Source organism: Zalophus californianus, chromosome 13 (genome assembly GCF_009762305.2).
Source record: "Zalophus californianus isolate mZalCal1 chromosome 13, mZalCal1.pri.v2, whole genome shotgun sequence".
NCBI lineage: Eukaryota > Metazoa > Chordata > Mammalia > Carnivora > Otariidae > Zalophus > Zalophus californianus.
Window position 1 is genome coordinate 31,341,156 of NC_045607.1, and position 16,839 is coordinate 31,357,994.

Sequence of the window (16,839 nt, forward strand, 5' to 3'; positions counted from 1 at the left end):
GAGGCTACAGAGTCTCTCATCAAGGCAGTTTATACATTGTATCAGCAGAGAGGCCTTCTCCTCCCAGTTCGGACTTTGTTACTGAAGTTTTTCAGTAAAATCTATCAGAAAGAAGAACTGAGATCTTACAGAGTCAGGTAAAGTTTCATTTATTTTGCCTTTCTTTTTCTTGTGGTTTTTTTTTTTTTTTTTAAGTCTATTTAAATAGGACAAAAGAGTGATAAAATCTTTGGAGGAGTTCACTTTTTATCTTGTTTGGTTGTATGTAAGAAAAGATATAAAATTGTATAAAGAAGCATATATAATGGTGCCAGTAATCTTTTTGTATATAACCAAGCAGATAAAAGCCTCTTTGAGCTTGTATTTCCACTTGTCCACTTAATATCTTAAGGACAGTTGGAATAACCTGTAGCAGCCTCAGCCTTTTCTTTTGCTTTCCATAAAAATTATGGAGGCTGAACCACTAGCCCTTAATTACATTGGGTTATATGGTATAAGAATGAGGACAATAGAAGATGAGAATGTTTCTGGCTTAGTTTGGTGCTTTCAAGGGAGACAGACAACACAAAGAGTAGAATTAAGGAATTAATTTTTTGATGTGAGTTTGAGGTACATTTCAGATAGGAAGATATGTTTAGGCAGAAGATAACGGTTGGGGATACCTCAGCATGCATAGGTAGTTGTTGAAACATTTGAGTCTTTAGTACAAACCAGGTGCTTTTCATAATTTATCTAAATCTCGTACTCCTATTATGAGGTGTAGGTACTGTTACTTTCGTTTTATAGGAGGAAACTGAAGCTTAGGTTAAATAAGTTGGTGAGTGTCCTATAACTAATGGGAAACAGAGCTGGGACTTAAGTTCAGGTCTGTGTGACAAAAAGGTCATGCTTAAATCATTAAGCTCTTGAGGTGTGCAGCAAAAGTGATTCTGTTACCTGAGTAAAGAGACATTGGAGCTTTACCAGGTACAAGTACAGTTGACCCTTGGAACAATGTGGGGGTTAGGCACACTGACACATACCCCCACTTCCCCTACCCCCTGGCGCACAGTCAAAAATCTGTGTGTAACTTTTGACTGCCCCAAAACTTTACTAATAGCCTACTGTTGACTAGAAGCCTTACCGATAATAACAGTTGTTACACACATATTTTATGTTAATATATTATAGTCTTACAATTACATCTAACTTCTTAGGTGTAATTTTATGTTACATATATTCTTAAAAGTTACACCCTAACTTCTAAGAAGAATATAATATTTTCAGTATTTCTAGGCTATGCACTTTGTGAGGTTTTCAAATTGTTGCAGTTCTCCAAAAAATTTTCCAATATATTTATTAAAAAAAAAAAAAACTGCTTGTAAGTGGAGCCACGCCGTTCAAACCCATGTTGTTCAAGGGTCAGCTGTGTACTGAAGAACTAAAATAACAGGTTCAAAGCCATTTAGTCTGGGAGTACCGTTTATTGAATGCATCAATGAGTTAATCTAGTATAATAGCTAACAATTAAGATAAATAGTACAAAGAGTATTAGCGTCTGTGTTTTTTAAGATAAACATACAATTTAGACTGTAGTGCCCCAAATTACATGGTCTTTTTAATTTAGTGGGTAAAACTCTGGAAAATGCTGTAGCTAAATAAACGATGCTGCCATTCTTAGAGGCCTCAAATGTTTAAATGAGTACATGTGTTCTTGGTAGATGATTTGTTAGTCTGTGGTATATTTAGGTTAAAAAAATTTTTTTTGTTTAAACTTTCCTTGTCTTTGGAAATTAAATTCTATTTTTTTCTAATTTGGTGTTTCTTAGATATCGTAGTAAGGTGTTATCCCGTTGGCTGGCTGGTTTACCATTGCAGCTTGCTCACCTTGGTTCCCGAAATCCTGACCTCTCAACACAGCTTATTGATATCATCCATACTGCGGCAGCACGAGCAAATAGAGAGTTACTAAAAAGTTTACAAGCTTCTGCTCTGCGAATCTATGGTAAGAGTTTAACTGTGTAGGTAGCCATTGATCTACCCTGATTTAGGAAGGAAGTTTCTAAGGAGAACGCTTTAGGTTTGCCTTTCCTTTAAATTATTATAAATTGGTTATACCATGGTTAAATTGCCAAAACAAAATAAAATTTCAAACAGTAAATTCATTTTCAATAGTAAATATTTTTTATTAGGATAGTTTTAGAAGGTTTAGTGGTTGTAGATGCTTCTTGGATTCTTAAATTGTTTTTTTAGCCACCTGCTGTTCACAAATTCAAAACTGATCAGGAATTTTTTAAAAATTCCTTTGAAGCTTTGGCAGCAAATTACATAATCATAATGGATATCTTGTATGACTTCCATGTATTTATATTTTTTTTATTCATCTCTGGAAGTATTTCACATTTTAAGCAAAAATACCAATAAGAGCATACCAGGATATATACGTATATTTAATTTATTATTGAGATGTAGTTCACATACCATAAAATTTGCCATTTTACAATGTACATTTTAGTGTTTTTAACATATTCCCAAAGTTGTGCAATCTGTCTGATTCCAGAATATTTTTATTACCCCAGAAAGAAACTATACCCATTAGTAGTCCTTCCCAGCTTCTGGCACACACATTTACTTTTCTGTCTCTATGGATTTGCCTATTTTGAACATTTGTTATAAATGGAATATTATAATATGGGGCCTTTTGAATCTGGCTATTTTTATTTAATGTACTGTTTTCAGCATTCATGCATGCTATAGCGTGCATGTATCTGAACTTTTTTTTTTTATTGCTGAGTACTAGTATTCCATTATATGGATCTTTCACTTATATTTATCCGTTCATTAAGTGATGGACATTTGGTTTGCTTCCACCTTTTTGGGGTTATATTTTTAAGTCTTTTTTTTCAGTATTGTTTATATGTATCTTTTGCTTTAAGTTAGGTTGATATTGTAACTGTCACTGTTTAGCAGAAGTGCTTGTTTTTTACTGTTTTACTTTGTGTTCAATCCCTTTACCCTTATCAAAGTTATTTCAAACTGACACTTGGATGATATTATGGAATTATTACAGTGTTAAATATATCTTAAAATAATGATTACGTTCATTCTTTTACTTTAGAAAATAGTTTAAACATACACTTTATGATAAAACTTTTTTTATGTAGTTGACACATTGGAATTCAGTTTAACATCTGCTTTATTGATTTAACCTCTGTATATCTTTTATATCTTTATAAATTCATCTTTTATGAATTTAATATGTGTACCTACCCCACTAGATCCACAAGAAGGCACTGTGGTGGTTCTCCCAGCAGAGTCTCAGCAGCGTTTGGTCCAGCTTGTATATTTTCTACCCACTCTGCCTGCTGATTTACTTTCTCGGTTAAGTCGTTGCTGTATTATGGGAAGACTCAGTTCAAGTTTGGCTGCCATGCTCATTGGGATACTGCACATGAGGTAGCATTCTCAAGTGAGCTGTATTTGAAGTATATAGTCTTTTTTCTCTATGCCTTTTACTGGCAATATATAAACTACAGAACACTTTTAAGGTTACATACGGCTACTAACTTCATTTGCTCTTAATTCAACAATTAAAGCTGTTGATATTACTGCTAGTTAGAGTAAGCTCACCAAAGTAAGACTGTTTCAAGTTTTTTAGTGATTTGTATAGATAGAAATTGTCTATAATTATATTTGTATAGATTTATACAGATTTGAAATTATCAAAAGCATGAAGTAAGGGTTCAGTGGCACATGAGAGTACTGTGCTTAAATCCTTCTGTTTTATGGAATTGTGATACCTTCTTTTCAGGGACCTACAGATTTAATGTAGCTGGTGAAATACATACATTTGTGGACTCAGACAAGAAATCACTTGAAATCTCTTTGTGTGTGTGTGTGGTTGAATATACATAATGTAAAACTTAACCCTTTTGACCAGTTTTAAGTATACAATTAAAACTGTACAGTGGCATCAAGTATTTTCACATTGTTGTGCAACTAGCACCACTGTCCATCTCCGAATTTTTTTTTTAAGATTTTATTTATTTATTTGATAGAGAACAGGAGAGAGAGTGAGAGAAGGCACAAGCAGGGGGAGCAGCAGAGGGAGAGGGAGAAGCAGGCTCCCCACTGAGCAGGAGCCCAGTGCGGGACTCAATCCCAGGACCCTGGGATCACGATCTGAGCCGAAGGCAGATGCTCAACCGACTGAGCCACCCAGCCGCCCTCATCTCCAGAACTTTTTCATCATTCCAAACTGAAACTCTGCATGCATTAAACAATAACTCCTCATTCCCCCTATCCCCAGCCCTTTAGTAACCACTATTCTATCTTCATGCTTTTGATTATTCTAGGTACCTCATATAAGTGGAATCACACAATATTTGTCCTTTTGTGTCTTGCTTATTTCACTCAGCATAACTCTTCAAGGTTCATTCATGTTGTATCATGTATCAAAATTTCCTTTTAAAGGCTGACTTAGGGGTGCCTGGGTGGTTCAGTCGTTAGGCATCTGCCTTCGGCTCAGGTCATGATCCCAGGGTCCTGGGATTGAGTCCTGCATCAGGCTCCCTGCTCGGCGGGAAGCTTGCTTCTCCCTCCCCCACACCTGCTGCTTGTGTTCCTGCTCTGGCTATCTCTGTCAAATAAGTAAATAAAATCTTAAAAAAAAAAAAAGGCTGACTTAATGTTCCATTATATGTATATACTACATTTTGTTTATCTGTGGATGGACACTTGGTTGTTTCCGTCTTTGGGCTGTTGTGAATAATGCTGCTTTGAACATTGGTGTACAAATAACTTGTTTGAGTCCTTGCTTTTAATTCTTTTGGCTATATACCCAGAAGTGGAATTGCTGGATCACATGGTAATTCTCTAATTTTTCGAGGAATTTCTGTACTGTATTCCACAGTAGCTGTATCATTTTACTCTTAAAGTTCTTTTTTTTAGATTACTAGACATTTACTATTTATCAGAGAGAGCGTGCACACGCACGAGCAGGGGGGAGGGGGAAAGGGAGAAGCAGACACCCCACTGAGCAGGGAGCCTCATGAGAGACTTGATCCCAGGACCCTGGGATCATGACCCAAGCTGAAGGCAGATGCTTAACCGACTGAGCCACCCAGGCACCCCTACTCTAAAATGTTTTATAACCAATTAATAGTGTTTCATATTGCAAGTGTTCAAAGTATCCTTAAACACCTTGTGTTTGTATTTTAGGAATAATATTTTTATTTCTACTTATTTATTTTTTATTTTTATTATTTTTATTTTTTTTAAGATTTTATTTTATTTGAGAGAGAGAGAATAAGAGATAGCACGAGAGGGAAGTGGGTCAGAGGGAGAAGCAGACTCCCCACTGAGCAGGAAGCCCGATGTGGGACTCGATCCCGGGACTCCAGGATCATGACCTGAGCCGAAGGCAGCCGTTTAACCAACTTAGCCACCCAGGCGCCCTATTTTTTATTTTTAAAAGATTTTTTTTTAAAGATTTTTTTTTTACTTATTTGTCAGAGCGTGCACAAAGCAGGGGGAGCGCAGGCAGAGGGAGAAGCAGGCTCTCCACTGAACAAGGAGCCCGATGTGGGACTCTGTCCCAGGACTGGGATCATGATCTGAGCCAAAGACAGATGCTTAGTCGACTGAGCCACCCAGGCATTCCTAAAGATTTTATTTGTTCATGAGAGAGAGAGAGAGCAGGAGAGAGCACAAGTAGAGGGAGGGGCAGAAGGAGAGGGAGAAGCAGGCTCCGGGCAAGCAGGGAGCCCGATGGAGGGGCTCGATCCCAGGACCCTGAGATCACGACCTGAGCCAAAGGCAGAAGCTTAACCAGTGGAGCCACCCAGGCACCCCAGGCATAATATTTTTAGTATTCAGTAGTGTTTATTACTGATTGTGGCTCATGGACAGGGTCTAATATGGTTTTAGGCAGAAATTGAAATCTAGGCTGTACCTAAAGAATTTAAAGACTGACTTTCTTGTGGTTTCTTATACATAAAAATCTAGCCCAGTTAAGTAGGAGTAGCTTATAGACTTTTTTAGCTTCTTTGACAGTCTCTTCTTACCAGTATAGGACATATGTTGGAATCTAGTCACCTAAAGTGTGATTCATAACTGATGATAACCTTTTCTTTTAGCAAAAGAGAGCTATCTGCAACATGTTTATATGTGAAAATTCAGTGTTACATTTCTGTGTGCACGTGCATTAGAGAACGACTTGGTCTTATTTCTAAGTATTTTAAGCATTTATTAGTTTCCCATGTTTTCCTTTCTTAGGGGAAGAAAAATCCTGCTCCTTGTCTAGTAAGCAATTATTCAATGTTAGGCCTTTAAAAAAATTGGATGTTCTTTTTCTGCTCCTGAAGTGATTTTGTGTTTATTAACTTCCAGTAGAGGGCACTCTGTTCCTTTGATATAACTCCTGAAGGATCTGTTTTAAAATTGATTTAAATTAACGTTTTGAACACTTCTTGAAACTGATTCTCCTTAAAAGCTATATTTAATGGCTTTATCAACATTAGTTATGATTCACTTTGCTTAATAATTTTTGTCAAGGATGTTTTCAAATTTTTACTTATTTCTTATGGAGATTTGTGGTAACTGTTAAAGTAAATTTACAAATAAGAGTAGGGGTTCATAATCTTTCTTTTTTTTTTTTTTTTAAGATTTTATTTGACAGAGAGATAGAGCAGGAACACAAGCAGGGGGAGTGGGAGAGGGAGAAACAGGCTTCCAGCCAAGCAGGGAGCCCCATGCGAGGCTTGATCCCAGGACCTTAGGATCATGACCTGAGCCGAAGGCAGATGCTTAACGACTGAGCCACCCAGGCGCCCCAGGCTTCATAATCATTAACAGCAGATTGTCATTGTAGTTAAAAGTCGGCCAAGTTAAATTTTGCTTTTTAGCAGAGTCTGTGTAGGTAGACTTCTCTTTCTGTAGATGTATTGTTCTCATTCAAACCAATCTTTTTTTTTCTTTTTTTAAGATTTTATTTATTTATTTGACAGAGAGCTAGAGAGAGAGAACAAGTAGGCAGAGCAGCAGGACGAGGGAGAGGGAGAAGCAGGCTCTCCACTGAGCAGGGAGCCCAGTATGGGGCTCTGTCCCAGAACCCCGGGATCATGACCCAAGCCAAAGGCAGCCGCTTAACCGACGGAGCCACCCAGGCGCCCCCAAACTAATCTCTCTTTTAAAAAATAATACAGAATTAGGACTTCTCCACTTGCTTGGGCCAATGACATTATCATTGTATCAATTCCTAGATTCAGAATTTAACAATAATGTTTATTTCCTTCAGACATATGCTGGGTTATTTCATATGTTTTTTTTTTACTTCAGAATATCCCTTTTTTTCCTTGACCGTGACTATAAACTCGCCAACTGTTTATAATCGTCTACCTGTACTATTATAATATCCCATCTATCTTGTGCAGTATTGCCAGATTAATTTTCCTGAAATAGTCCTTTAATTCTTTTTTTTTTTTTTTTGGTTACATTAATTGGATTGTGAGATAGGTTCATTTTAGGTTTTGTAGTTCTGGCGCCCTGTTTGTCTTTATCAGAGTGAGTTCACCCCAAAGAATATAGTTCCATGTGTGAAAAACCCATCAAGTGAAAACTGTATACATTTTATCTTTTGAAAGTTTGAGTTGCTGCCCCTACCTTTTTTATTGCCCACTTACAGTTTTTTAGAGTTTGACTTTTCACCCCATAGCATTCTGCTTGTATTTTTCCATTTGCTTTTGCTTGTTCTCTACCCTTTCTGCCCCTAGTTTATTTACAGCTAGATTGGGACACATAAGACATAAATGTTGAGAGGTAATCTGTGTTGTTAGATAAAAATCTTTGACAAGGGAGAAATTTTGGGACTAAGAAATTTGGCTTGGTTTTTAAGTGGCAAATATATGACCTGCTCTGCCAGGAACAGATTCATTTTACTTCTTTTGCCCCGTCTTAACTCTCAGAAGTATTCTGGCTTGGACAGTACATATGGTTATAATTTTAAGGACTTTATGATTGTTGCTTATCATTGTTCAAAGTGGGCTCTTAAATGGATTTGCTACCTCTTTTAGCCACTGGATGGCGCAGTTGACCCCTCTTTTCCCTGGGTTCAAAAGCCTATTTGCTTTCTAACTACCATTTTGTACTCCTTTCCATTGTGCATTTCTGACTTTCTTGTAAACTCTTACCTTTTGATATTCCCTCTACAGTCCTTTCCTTACTGTGGGAATAATAGAAAGGTATTTCCATTATTTTAACTCCCCAAATTTAAAGAATATTAATAAATATAAACACAACTATTTTAACAGTAAAAATAGTTTAAGTGCTTTTAGTTGAATTAGAAACTCCTTATTTTGTCAGATATTTATTTGGATAGCTGTGATAAAATTTGTAGCCTCAGCTTGTTGGATCTGATCGTTCTCAGCATCTTCCCGCCCCTTTTTCTTTCCATATCTAAGGCTGAAATTTGCTTTTTCTTTAGCCTTAACTTGAGAGTTTTTAAAGATTTTTTTTTTTTTTATTTGACAGACACAGCGAGAGAGGGAACACAAGCAGGGGGAGTGGGAGAGGGAGAAGCAGGCTCCCCGCTAAGCAGGGAGCCCAACGTGGGGCTCGATCCCAGGACCCTGGGATCATGACCTGAGCCGAAGGCAGACACTTAACTGACTGAGCCACCCAAGCACCCCTGAAGAGAGTTTTTTTTTTTTTAAAGATTTTATTTATTTATTTGAGAGACAGAGAATGAGAGAGAACATGAGAGGGAAGAGGGTCAGAGAGAGAAGCAGACTCCCTGCTGAGCAGGGAGCCCGACATGGGACTCGATCCCAGGATTCCAGGATCATGACCCGAGCTGAAGGCAGTCGCTTAACCAACTGAGCCACCCACGCACCCCTGAAGAGAGTTTTTAAAGGAATCACTGGAAACTGATCCCAGAGCAGGAACCAGATAATCCTCATTTAATGAGATATGCTTTACATTTAGCTATTCCCTTAAGTACCTACCAATACTTCAGCTGCACTGTTGTGAAGTAGGCCCAGTTATAGCTTTGCAGAGTATAGGAACACACAATTATCGTAGAGTGGCTTTACAAGGAATATTCTTTACCTAATCAAGATGGTTTTTGTTTAGTTAGGTAGAGTGCTGGAGCTTGTTTAAACTTAGCTCATTTAAAATGTAAGCAAGGTAAGACTTTATAAAAATCAAATAGCAGCCATACCTGCTACTAAAAAGCAAAACTTCATTTTGGCTCCTTAGAGTCTGATTTTCAAGTGGTGTGGAAATTTTCTAAGTTACACCATATATATGGACCAATTATGCTTTTTCATGAAAACTTTACATAAATATAAATATGTTAGAAGTTAAATTTTTCATATTATGGTACTAGAGCCTTTACATACAAAGTGAATATATACTCTGGTTTTTAAGTTATTAATGCAGATGTGTTTTCAATAAAGAAAAATTGTTATATAATGTGCTGTTTTCCTAGAGTCTTCAACTCAGTCACTTCTGGTAATAATTCTCCCATTGTTTATTATAGATCATCATTTTCTGGATGGAAGTATTCAGTTAAAGACTGGTTGATGAGTGACGTGGACTATTTCAGCTTCTTATTTTCAACACTTACAGGTAAAGACATTCACCTGCCAAATTAAGGAAAGGCAAAACCTAGCATGTAAATTCTCCTAAGATACGTTGTCTTAGCTGTTTGGGTCTAAGTTTTGAAGATGATAAATAATCTATCTTGAAATGATTTTTATTGACTAATTGAAAATCTTTGAAGGAATGTTTGTACTCTCCATTGTCAGGTTCTTGAGGCAGGGATATACATGATTTATGTTTAAAACTCTACACGTACTCTGAGGATTATTTGAATATCACATGATTATATATATATATATATTTTTAAAGATTTTATTTATTTATTTGACAGAGAATGACACAGCGAGAGAGGGAACACAAGCAGGGGGAGTGGGAGAGACGTGGGGCTTGATCCCAGGACCCTGGGATCATTACCTGAGCCGAAGGCAGTTAACCGACTGAGCCACCCAGGCGCCCCGATTATATTTTTCTTTCTTGGTCTTATTTCTCAATTTTATTATTGTGGTTTACAGTGAATTGGATATACTTAACTCTTTTTCAAAAAAAATTTTTAAGATTTTATTTGAGAGTGAGAGAGCAAGTGAGCACGAGTGGGGGGAGGGGCAGAGGGAGAAGAAGGCTCCCTGCTGAGCAGGACCCTGGGATTATGACCTGAGCCAAAGGCAGACACTTAACGGACTGAACCACCCAGGAGCCCCTACTTGACTCTTTCAGATAGCCAGATGCAAACCCCATTGCGTACTTTAAAAAAATTTGTGACCAAATATCCATCTTAAACATGTTTAAAATGTTCCACCTGATAGAAATGTACATCAGGTTTCGATTAGCCATTTTCTACATTCCATTTGCTCTCAAAGCAAAATTAGTAAGATGAATCTATAAATGTTTTAAGCTATATGTATAAGTATTACTATTGTTTTAAATGTACTATTTCAGCATTTCTGTTTTATATTTAAATGATGAAGATGAGATTATTTGAAATTTTCTGAAGACTTGAAGTTAGGAAACTTAATGGATAGGTTAAGTCAGACTCCAAAAAGAACTTGACAAGTGCTGATAATGAGCTAAATACAGCAAGATAAATATTGCATACAAGATAAATGAGTCTATTTGATAGTTTTGGATGTGCACATTTGAGATGGGAGGCACGGACTTTATGTTTTAATAGTAGTACCAGTCAGAAGGTTTAGTGGTTTTGGAAGGCTCAATAGGAGTCAGTAGGTGATGTGGCCATCAAACTACATGAGGACTCTCTCAGCTGTGTCCTGGAAATACAGTGATCTGAACATCAAAGCAGACCACATTGCCGGTATTCTGATCATTCTGAGCACTGTCTTTTCAGGAGAGACTGTCAGGTTGTGGATATAGGTTAGACCAAATGTAATAGGGGTGATAAGAGAATCAAATTTTGTTGTATAAGGTATAGTTGAAGGAACTACACATGTATTATTAAAAAAATCCAGAAAGGTTTAGGAGGGATAGGGTGGGTTTAAAACACTTGAAGGGCTATTATATAAGAAAATATAGAGATAGAATATGTATGAAGTCATACATCATTTTACTTGTTGATTTGCTATTTTCAACCTACCATTATGGGGAAAGTGTATGACTTTCATATTTTTTTTAAGTAAAAGTGGTAAAGTTCCTAATATAAGGGGTAAAACCTGTTTCTTGCTGTATCATATATTGGGTCAGATTACATTCTTTGTGTACATAATTATATGAATTTTACTGCCTCCATTGCTAGCAATTCATTTTTTAAAATACATGAAATGAAGAAATTCAAAGAAAACAGTAGCATGAAGAATTTAACTTGAAGGTACATGTTACGTCTATTTTTAAAAAAATATGAAGAATGTCATTTGCTTTGTGATTTGTTTTTAAGTTGTCTTTCTTTATATCCAAATAAGGGTTTTCAAAAGAGGAGTTGACTTGGCTTCAGAGCCTTCGAGGAGTTCCTCATGTCATCCAGACACAGCTTTCCCCTGTGCTTCTTTACCTTACCGACTTGGATCAATTTTTACATCATTGGGATGTAACAGAGGTAAATAGTGCATTTAAAAAGAAAATCATGATTATTAAAATTCTGTTAATCAACCACCAATCATTACTATATATTAGGACTGCCTTATAGGAGATACTCTTAGAGATAAAGAGTAGTATAAGACGATCCATGTTCTGAGAGTGCTTATGATCTTGGATAGGAGATCTAAGTTTCTAAAAGAGGAGTATTATTCATTATAGGTTGCACTACTAGGCTAGAATAAATTAGCAGTTTGAATGGTAGAGACAAATTTGTTTTTTATCTAGTATAGAATAGGATAGGATAGATGCTTCTATGGCAAAGGGAGAATTTGACTCAGGTATAGAAGGATGAGTAAGACTACTTGGATTTGGTATCCTCGGAGGTGTTTTTTAAAAAACAAAAGATTATTCTGTAGTTTCTTTGGTTTTGAGAATTAGTACATAGTTTGTTAAAATTAATATAAAACCCTCACTTCATTAAGTTTTAAAGTTCAACCTACAAATCTTATTTTTAAGATAAATATAAATTTAAGCTGTCTTTAAAAATGATGGTACCTTTGTTATATTTTACTCCTTTTACAAACTTGGTTAAAATTTTAAATCATTTAAAAAACTTTTAAGTATATTCAGTAATTGTCAAGTAGTTCAATTTTCTGACACTTTCACAAATGTTAAATATTAAATATATAATAAATTAAACTTTATAAATATGATAAATCTTTATAACTTAAGTTTTGGTGTTGCTTATAGTAAAAATCAGATTAGAATCACAAGTCTAAATTCTAAATTACATGTTTTAAATTGGAATTATTAGGCTGAACTTTTACACTAATAGGCCAAATTGTCATACCTGTTACAAATATGTATATGCAAAAACATCATAAACATTAATACTAAGGATTTGATTTTCTAAGACATTTCTATAATAATTTCTATTATTTATTTCTTCAGTTTCTTTTCCTGCATGAAAAATGTTACCCAGTAAGAATGCACTTATGTCATCTCAAGTAATTTTGGTTTCGAGCCTTTTTTGCAAATTCTGATGTGATGTTCTCTGCTGGCTAATTTTCTTTTCTTTTTTTTTTTTTTGGAAGATTATTTATTTGAGAGAGTGAGGATGAGAGAGAGAGAGAGAGTACATGAGAGTGGGGAGGGTCGGAGGGAGAAGCAGGCTCCTTGCCGACCAGGGAGCCTGATGCGGGACTCGATCCCAGAACTCCAGGATCATGACTTGAGCCGAAGTCAGTTGCCTAACCAACTGAGCCACCCAGGTGCCCCAGGCTAATTTTCTTTTAATGATTCAGAAGGCGTCTGGAGGACACTGACTGTAATCTTATCTTATAGTTTATAATTGGTAGTCCAAAAGGTTTTTTTTTTTTAACCTCTTTGTCATTGTTCTCAGTAGGTTAGTCTCCACATTCAAGTTACAGCCTACTTCTGTTTTGTTGATATACCAGTTGAGTTTATTCAACTGATCTATTATTTACTCCTTTCATTCTCTTCTGAATATCCTTAATGTTTTTCCTGTTAGGACTGTACCTTCTGTAGATAATTTAATGCACTTCTCACCTGACTTTGTTTGACTCTGATCGCAATACTTAAGTATGCCAGTTATATTTATCTTCTCTTTATTGCCATAGTGCCTGGTAGTGTGTTTATGTGTAGGTTCTTAAATATACTGGATTTTATTTATTTTTATTTTTTATTTTTTTTTAAAGATATTATTTATTTATTTGACAGTGAAAGACACAGCAAGAGAGGGGGAACGCAAGCAGGGGGGGTGAGAGAGGGAGAAGCAGGCTTCCCGCTGAGCAGGGAGCCCGATGTGGGGCTTGATCCCAGGACCCTGGGATCATGACCCGAGCCGAAGGCAGACACTTAACCACTGAGCCACCCAGGCGCCCCAAAAACACTGGATTTTAAAAAGTGAAAAGGAATAATGAATTGGTTTAGCATCTGAAATTTTATCTACTCCATAGTAAATGAAGAGACCTAAAACAGGCCTCCTAAGGTTTAAGGCCTTGAATACTGGATTGGTGAGGGGTGCCTGGGTGGCTCAGTTGGTTAAGCAGCTGCCTTCAGCTCAGGTCATGATCCTGGAGTCCTGGGATCGAGCCCCACATTGGGCTCCCTGCTCAGCGGGAAGTCTGCTTCTCCCTCTGACCCTCCCCCCTCTCATGTGCGTTCTCTCTCTCTCTATCATTCTCTCTGTCTCAAATAAATAAAATCTTTAAAAAAAAAATACTGGATTGGTGAGGTTGTGTTCGCAACAATAGTAAGAGTTTGTTTTGTGTTTTTTTTTCTTAATTTAAAAAAAATTATTTTTTTAAAGATTTTATTTGAGAGAGAGAGTGCAAGCATGAGCAGGGGGAGGGGCAACATGAGAGGGAGAAGCAGACGCCCTGCTTATCAGGGAGCCCGATGGGGGGCCTCTGTCCCAGGACCTTGGGATCATGACCTGTGCTGAAGGCAGACTCTTAACTGACTGAGCCACCCAGGGCCCCAGTAAGAGTAGTTTTAAAGGACAGACTGTATCTAATGTATTTAAACCATTATGATGTATTTGAGAAAGCACTGTATGGGGATCAGTGGGCCCCCAATTCCAAGCATAGGTTTGCCATTGTGTAGTTTTGCAACTTGGACAAGTCATATAACCTTTATCTGATAATTTAAATTTTTCATAGGCACATCGTCTGTGTAAAGCCAAGATATAATTGTCATAAAAATGTTATCAGCTGTATTTCTGAAGTAACATTTGGCAAGAACGTGTATTTAAACTTCCAGGTTGCTGTCTTTGAAATGTTAAGACATAATTAGGAAAAATCTGAAAGACACATTTTCATTTTTGAAGTTCTTAAGCGAAGATTTCAGTTTTCTTTTGGATAAATTTTGTTATTTAAGTTGGCCTTTTCATGTAAAAATATTTGAAATACATATAGTTTTTGACATCCTTAATGTATAATTTTACTTTTAATTATTTCACTTGAACAAGTTATTAGGACAGTGGGATTGCTCAGTTGTTTTGTAGTTTTACCTGCCTAGACCAAAGTGATTTAAAAAAAAAAAAAAATCAGACATTTTTTTAGTAGGTATTATTCACAAAATACAGTTCAGAATGGAGATAATAAAAAAGTCTTCTTCCATCCCCTCTCAGCCACCCTTTTTTCTTCCCAGTTTCTAAATATATTCTTTCAGATATCTTCTATCTACACAAGTGACTGAATATATTGTTTTGGTTTTCTTTTCTAGAAGTAACATACTTTATCCACTAATCTGGACCTTGCCATTTTCATTTAGTATCTTTGTGATTATTCCTTCTGAGCACTGAAGGAAGAATTGTGTGACCTTCCTGTTAATGATGGAAACTGTAGTTAACACGGAAGAAATATAAAGGAAACAGAGAGAGATTCCTTTTACAAATGGAGACTTCTATTCCAGAGCCAATGAAAGTTTTTAAGGTTAATGTTGTCATTTACAAAAATATTGGATGGTTGTAAAATAATGTTTTTTAACATGGATAATCTCTGAATAATAGTAATAAAACATAAATCCAGCTTAAGAAATAGAACACTTTTATTATTTTTTATTTTTTAAACATTATTTATTTTAGAGAGTGGGGGGAGGGGCAGAGGGAGAGAATTCTCAAGCAGACTTCCCGCTGAGTGTGGAGCCTGACATGGGGCTTGATCCATGACCCATGAGATCATGACCTGAATTGAAATCAAGAGACACTTAACCAACTGAGCCGCCCAGGTGCCCCTGAACATTTTTAGTTTTGAAAACCCTGTGTATGTTTCCCCTTTCCCTTCAGAGTTAACACTGTTTTAAATTTTGTTTGTCATACTCTTGTTTCTTTATTGTTTGACCATATTAGCACATAACTCCAAATTATATGGTTTAGATTTACACTGTATTAAACTTTTAAAAAGTGAAATAGTTTTGGGCGCCTGGGTGGCTCAGTTGGTTAAGCGACTGCCTTCGGCTCAGGGCATGATCCTGGAGTCCCGGCATCTAGTCCCACATCGGGCTCCCTGCTCAGCGGGGAGTCTGCTTCTCCCTCTGACCCTCTTCCCTCTCGTGCTCTCTATCTCTCATTCTCTCTCTCTCAAATAAATAAATAAAATCTTTAAAAAAAAATAAAAAGTGAAATATTTTTCAGGAATTTGCTTTTTATTCAGTACACTCTTTATGTCTGTTATTCAGGAGGGCACATGATGTAATGAGCACTGGGTGTTACGTAAGACCGATGAATTCCTGAACTCTACCTCTGAAACTAATAATATACTCTATGTTAATTAATTGAATTTAAATAAATTTAAAAAATAAAAGTTATATGTTAATGTGTAAGCATTCATCCATTATTTTCATTGCTGTGGTATCCTGTTGTAGTAAGATACCATGATTCATTGTTTTCATAGTTTGAGTATTTTTAGCATTCCATTTTATCTCCACCTTGGCATATTAGTTGGGCTTCTCTATTTTATGTTTTTAGGTGTTTGGTCTTTAACTTAAGACAGCCTACCTTCAAACTATACTATACCACTTCATATCATAATATAATGTGTAATAATATATAAGGTCATTCTTATTTTAGTTTTTATGTAATATCTTTTTTTTTCTACATGTTTTTTCTTCCTACATGTTTTCAGGATAATCCTTTTTATCACTTTCTTCAGTTTGATTGTATTAATGCCTTGGTGTTATTTATTTCTTTACTTAAGATTTTATTTATTTGTCAGAGAGAGAGAGTGCGTGCATGCACAAGTAGGGGGAGTAGCGGGCAGAGGGAGAAGCAGGATCCCTGCTGAGCAAGGAGGCAGGATGCGGGACTCAGTCCCAGGACCCTGGAATCATGACCCGAGCCAAAGGCAGACGCTTAACCCAGGCGTCTTTTTTTTTTTAAATAGCTTAATGTTGGCCGAATTTGTTTTTTTTTTTTTTTTTTTTTAGATTTTATTTATTTATTTGACAGAGAGAGCACAAGTAGGCAGAGAGGCAGCAGAGGGAGAGGGAGAAGCAGGCTCCCTGCCGAGCAGGGAGCCTGATGTGGGACTCGATCCCAGGACCCTGGGATCATGACCTGAGACAAAGGCAGCCATTTAACCGACTGAGCCACCCAGGTGCCCCTGGCTGAATGTTTTCTTAGGCATATAATTTATTGTGTTGGGAAAAAATGTCAGTCATTCCTTCAAAAAAATGTTTTGGGTCCCATTTTTGGACTCCAATTACATGTAC

General features: G+C 36.5%; 1 protein-coding gene across 4 annotated transcripts in view; it reads left to right on the forward strand.

Moving 5' to 3' along the window:
• The window catches only part of TEX10 (testis expressed 10), a 56,154-nt gene that overhangs the window by 23,079 nt on the left and 16,236 nt on the right, over positions 1-16,839 (forward strand). For all 4 annotated transcript variants that reach the window (XR_003523643.2, XM_027615157.2, XM_027615156.1 and 1 more), the window contains 5 exons: positions 2-137; positions 1,809-1,984; positions 3,258-3,435; positions 9,518-9,606; positions 11,490-11,623. Coding sequence is in view for 3 of the 4 variants with exons in the window: in XM_027615157.2 (XP_027470958.1) it covers positions 2-137; positions 1,809-1,984; positions 3,258-3,435; positions 9,518-9,606; positions 11,490-11,623 (713 nt within the window). In the remaining variant the exon portion in view is untranslated. The remainder of the gene's footprint in view (position 1; positions 138-1,808; positions 1,985-3,257; positions 3,436-9,517; positions 9,607-11,489; positions 11,624-16,839) is intronic.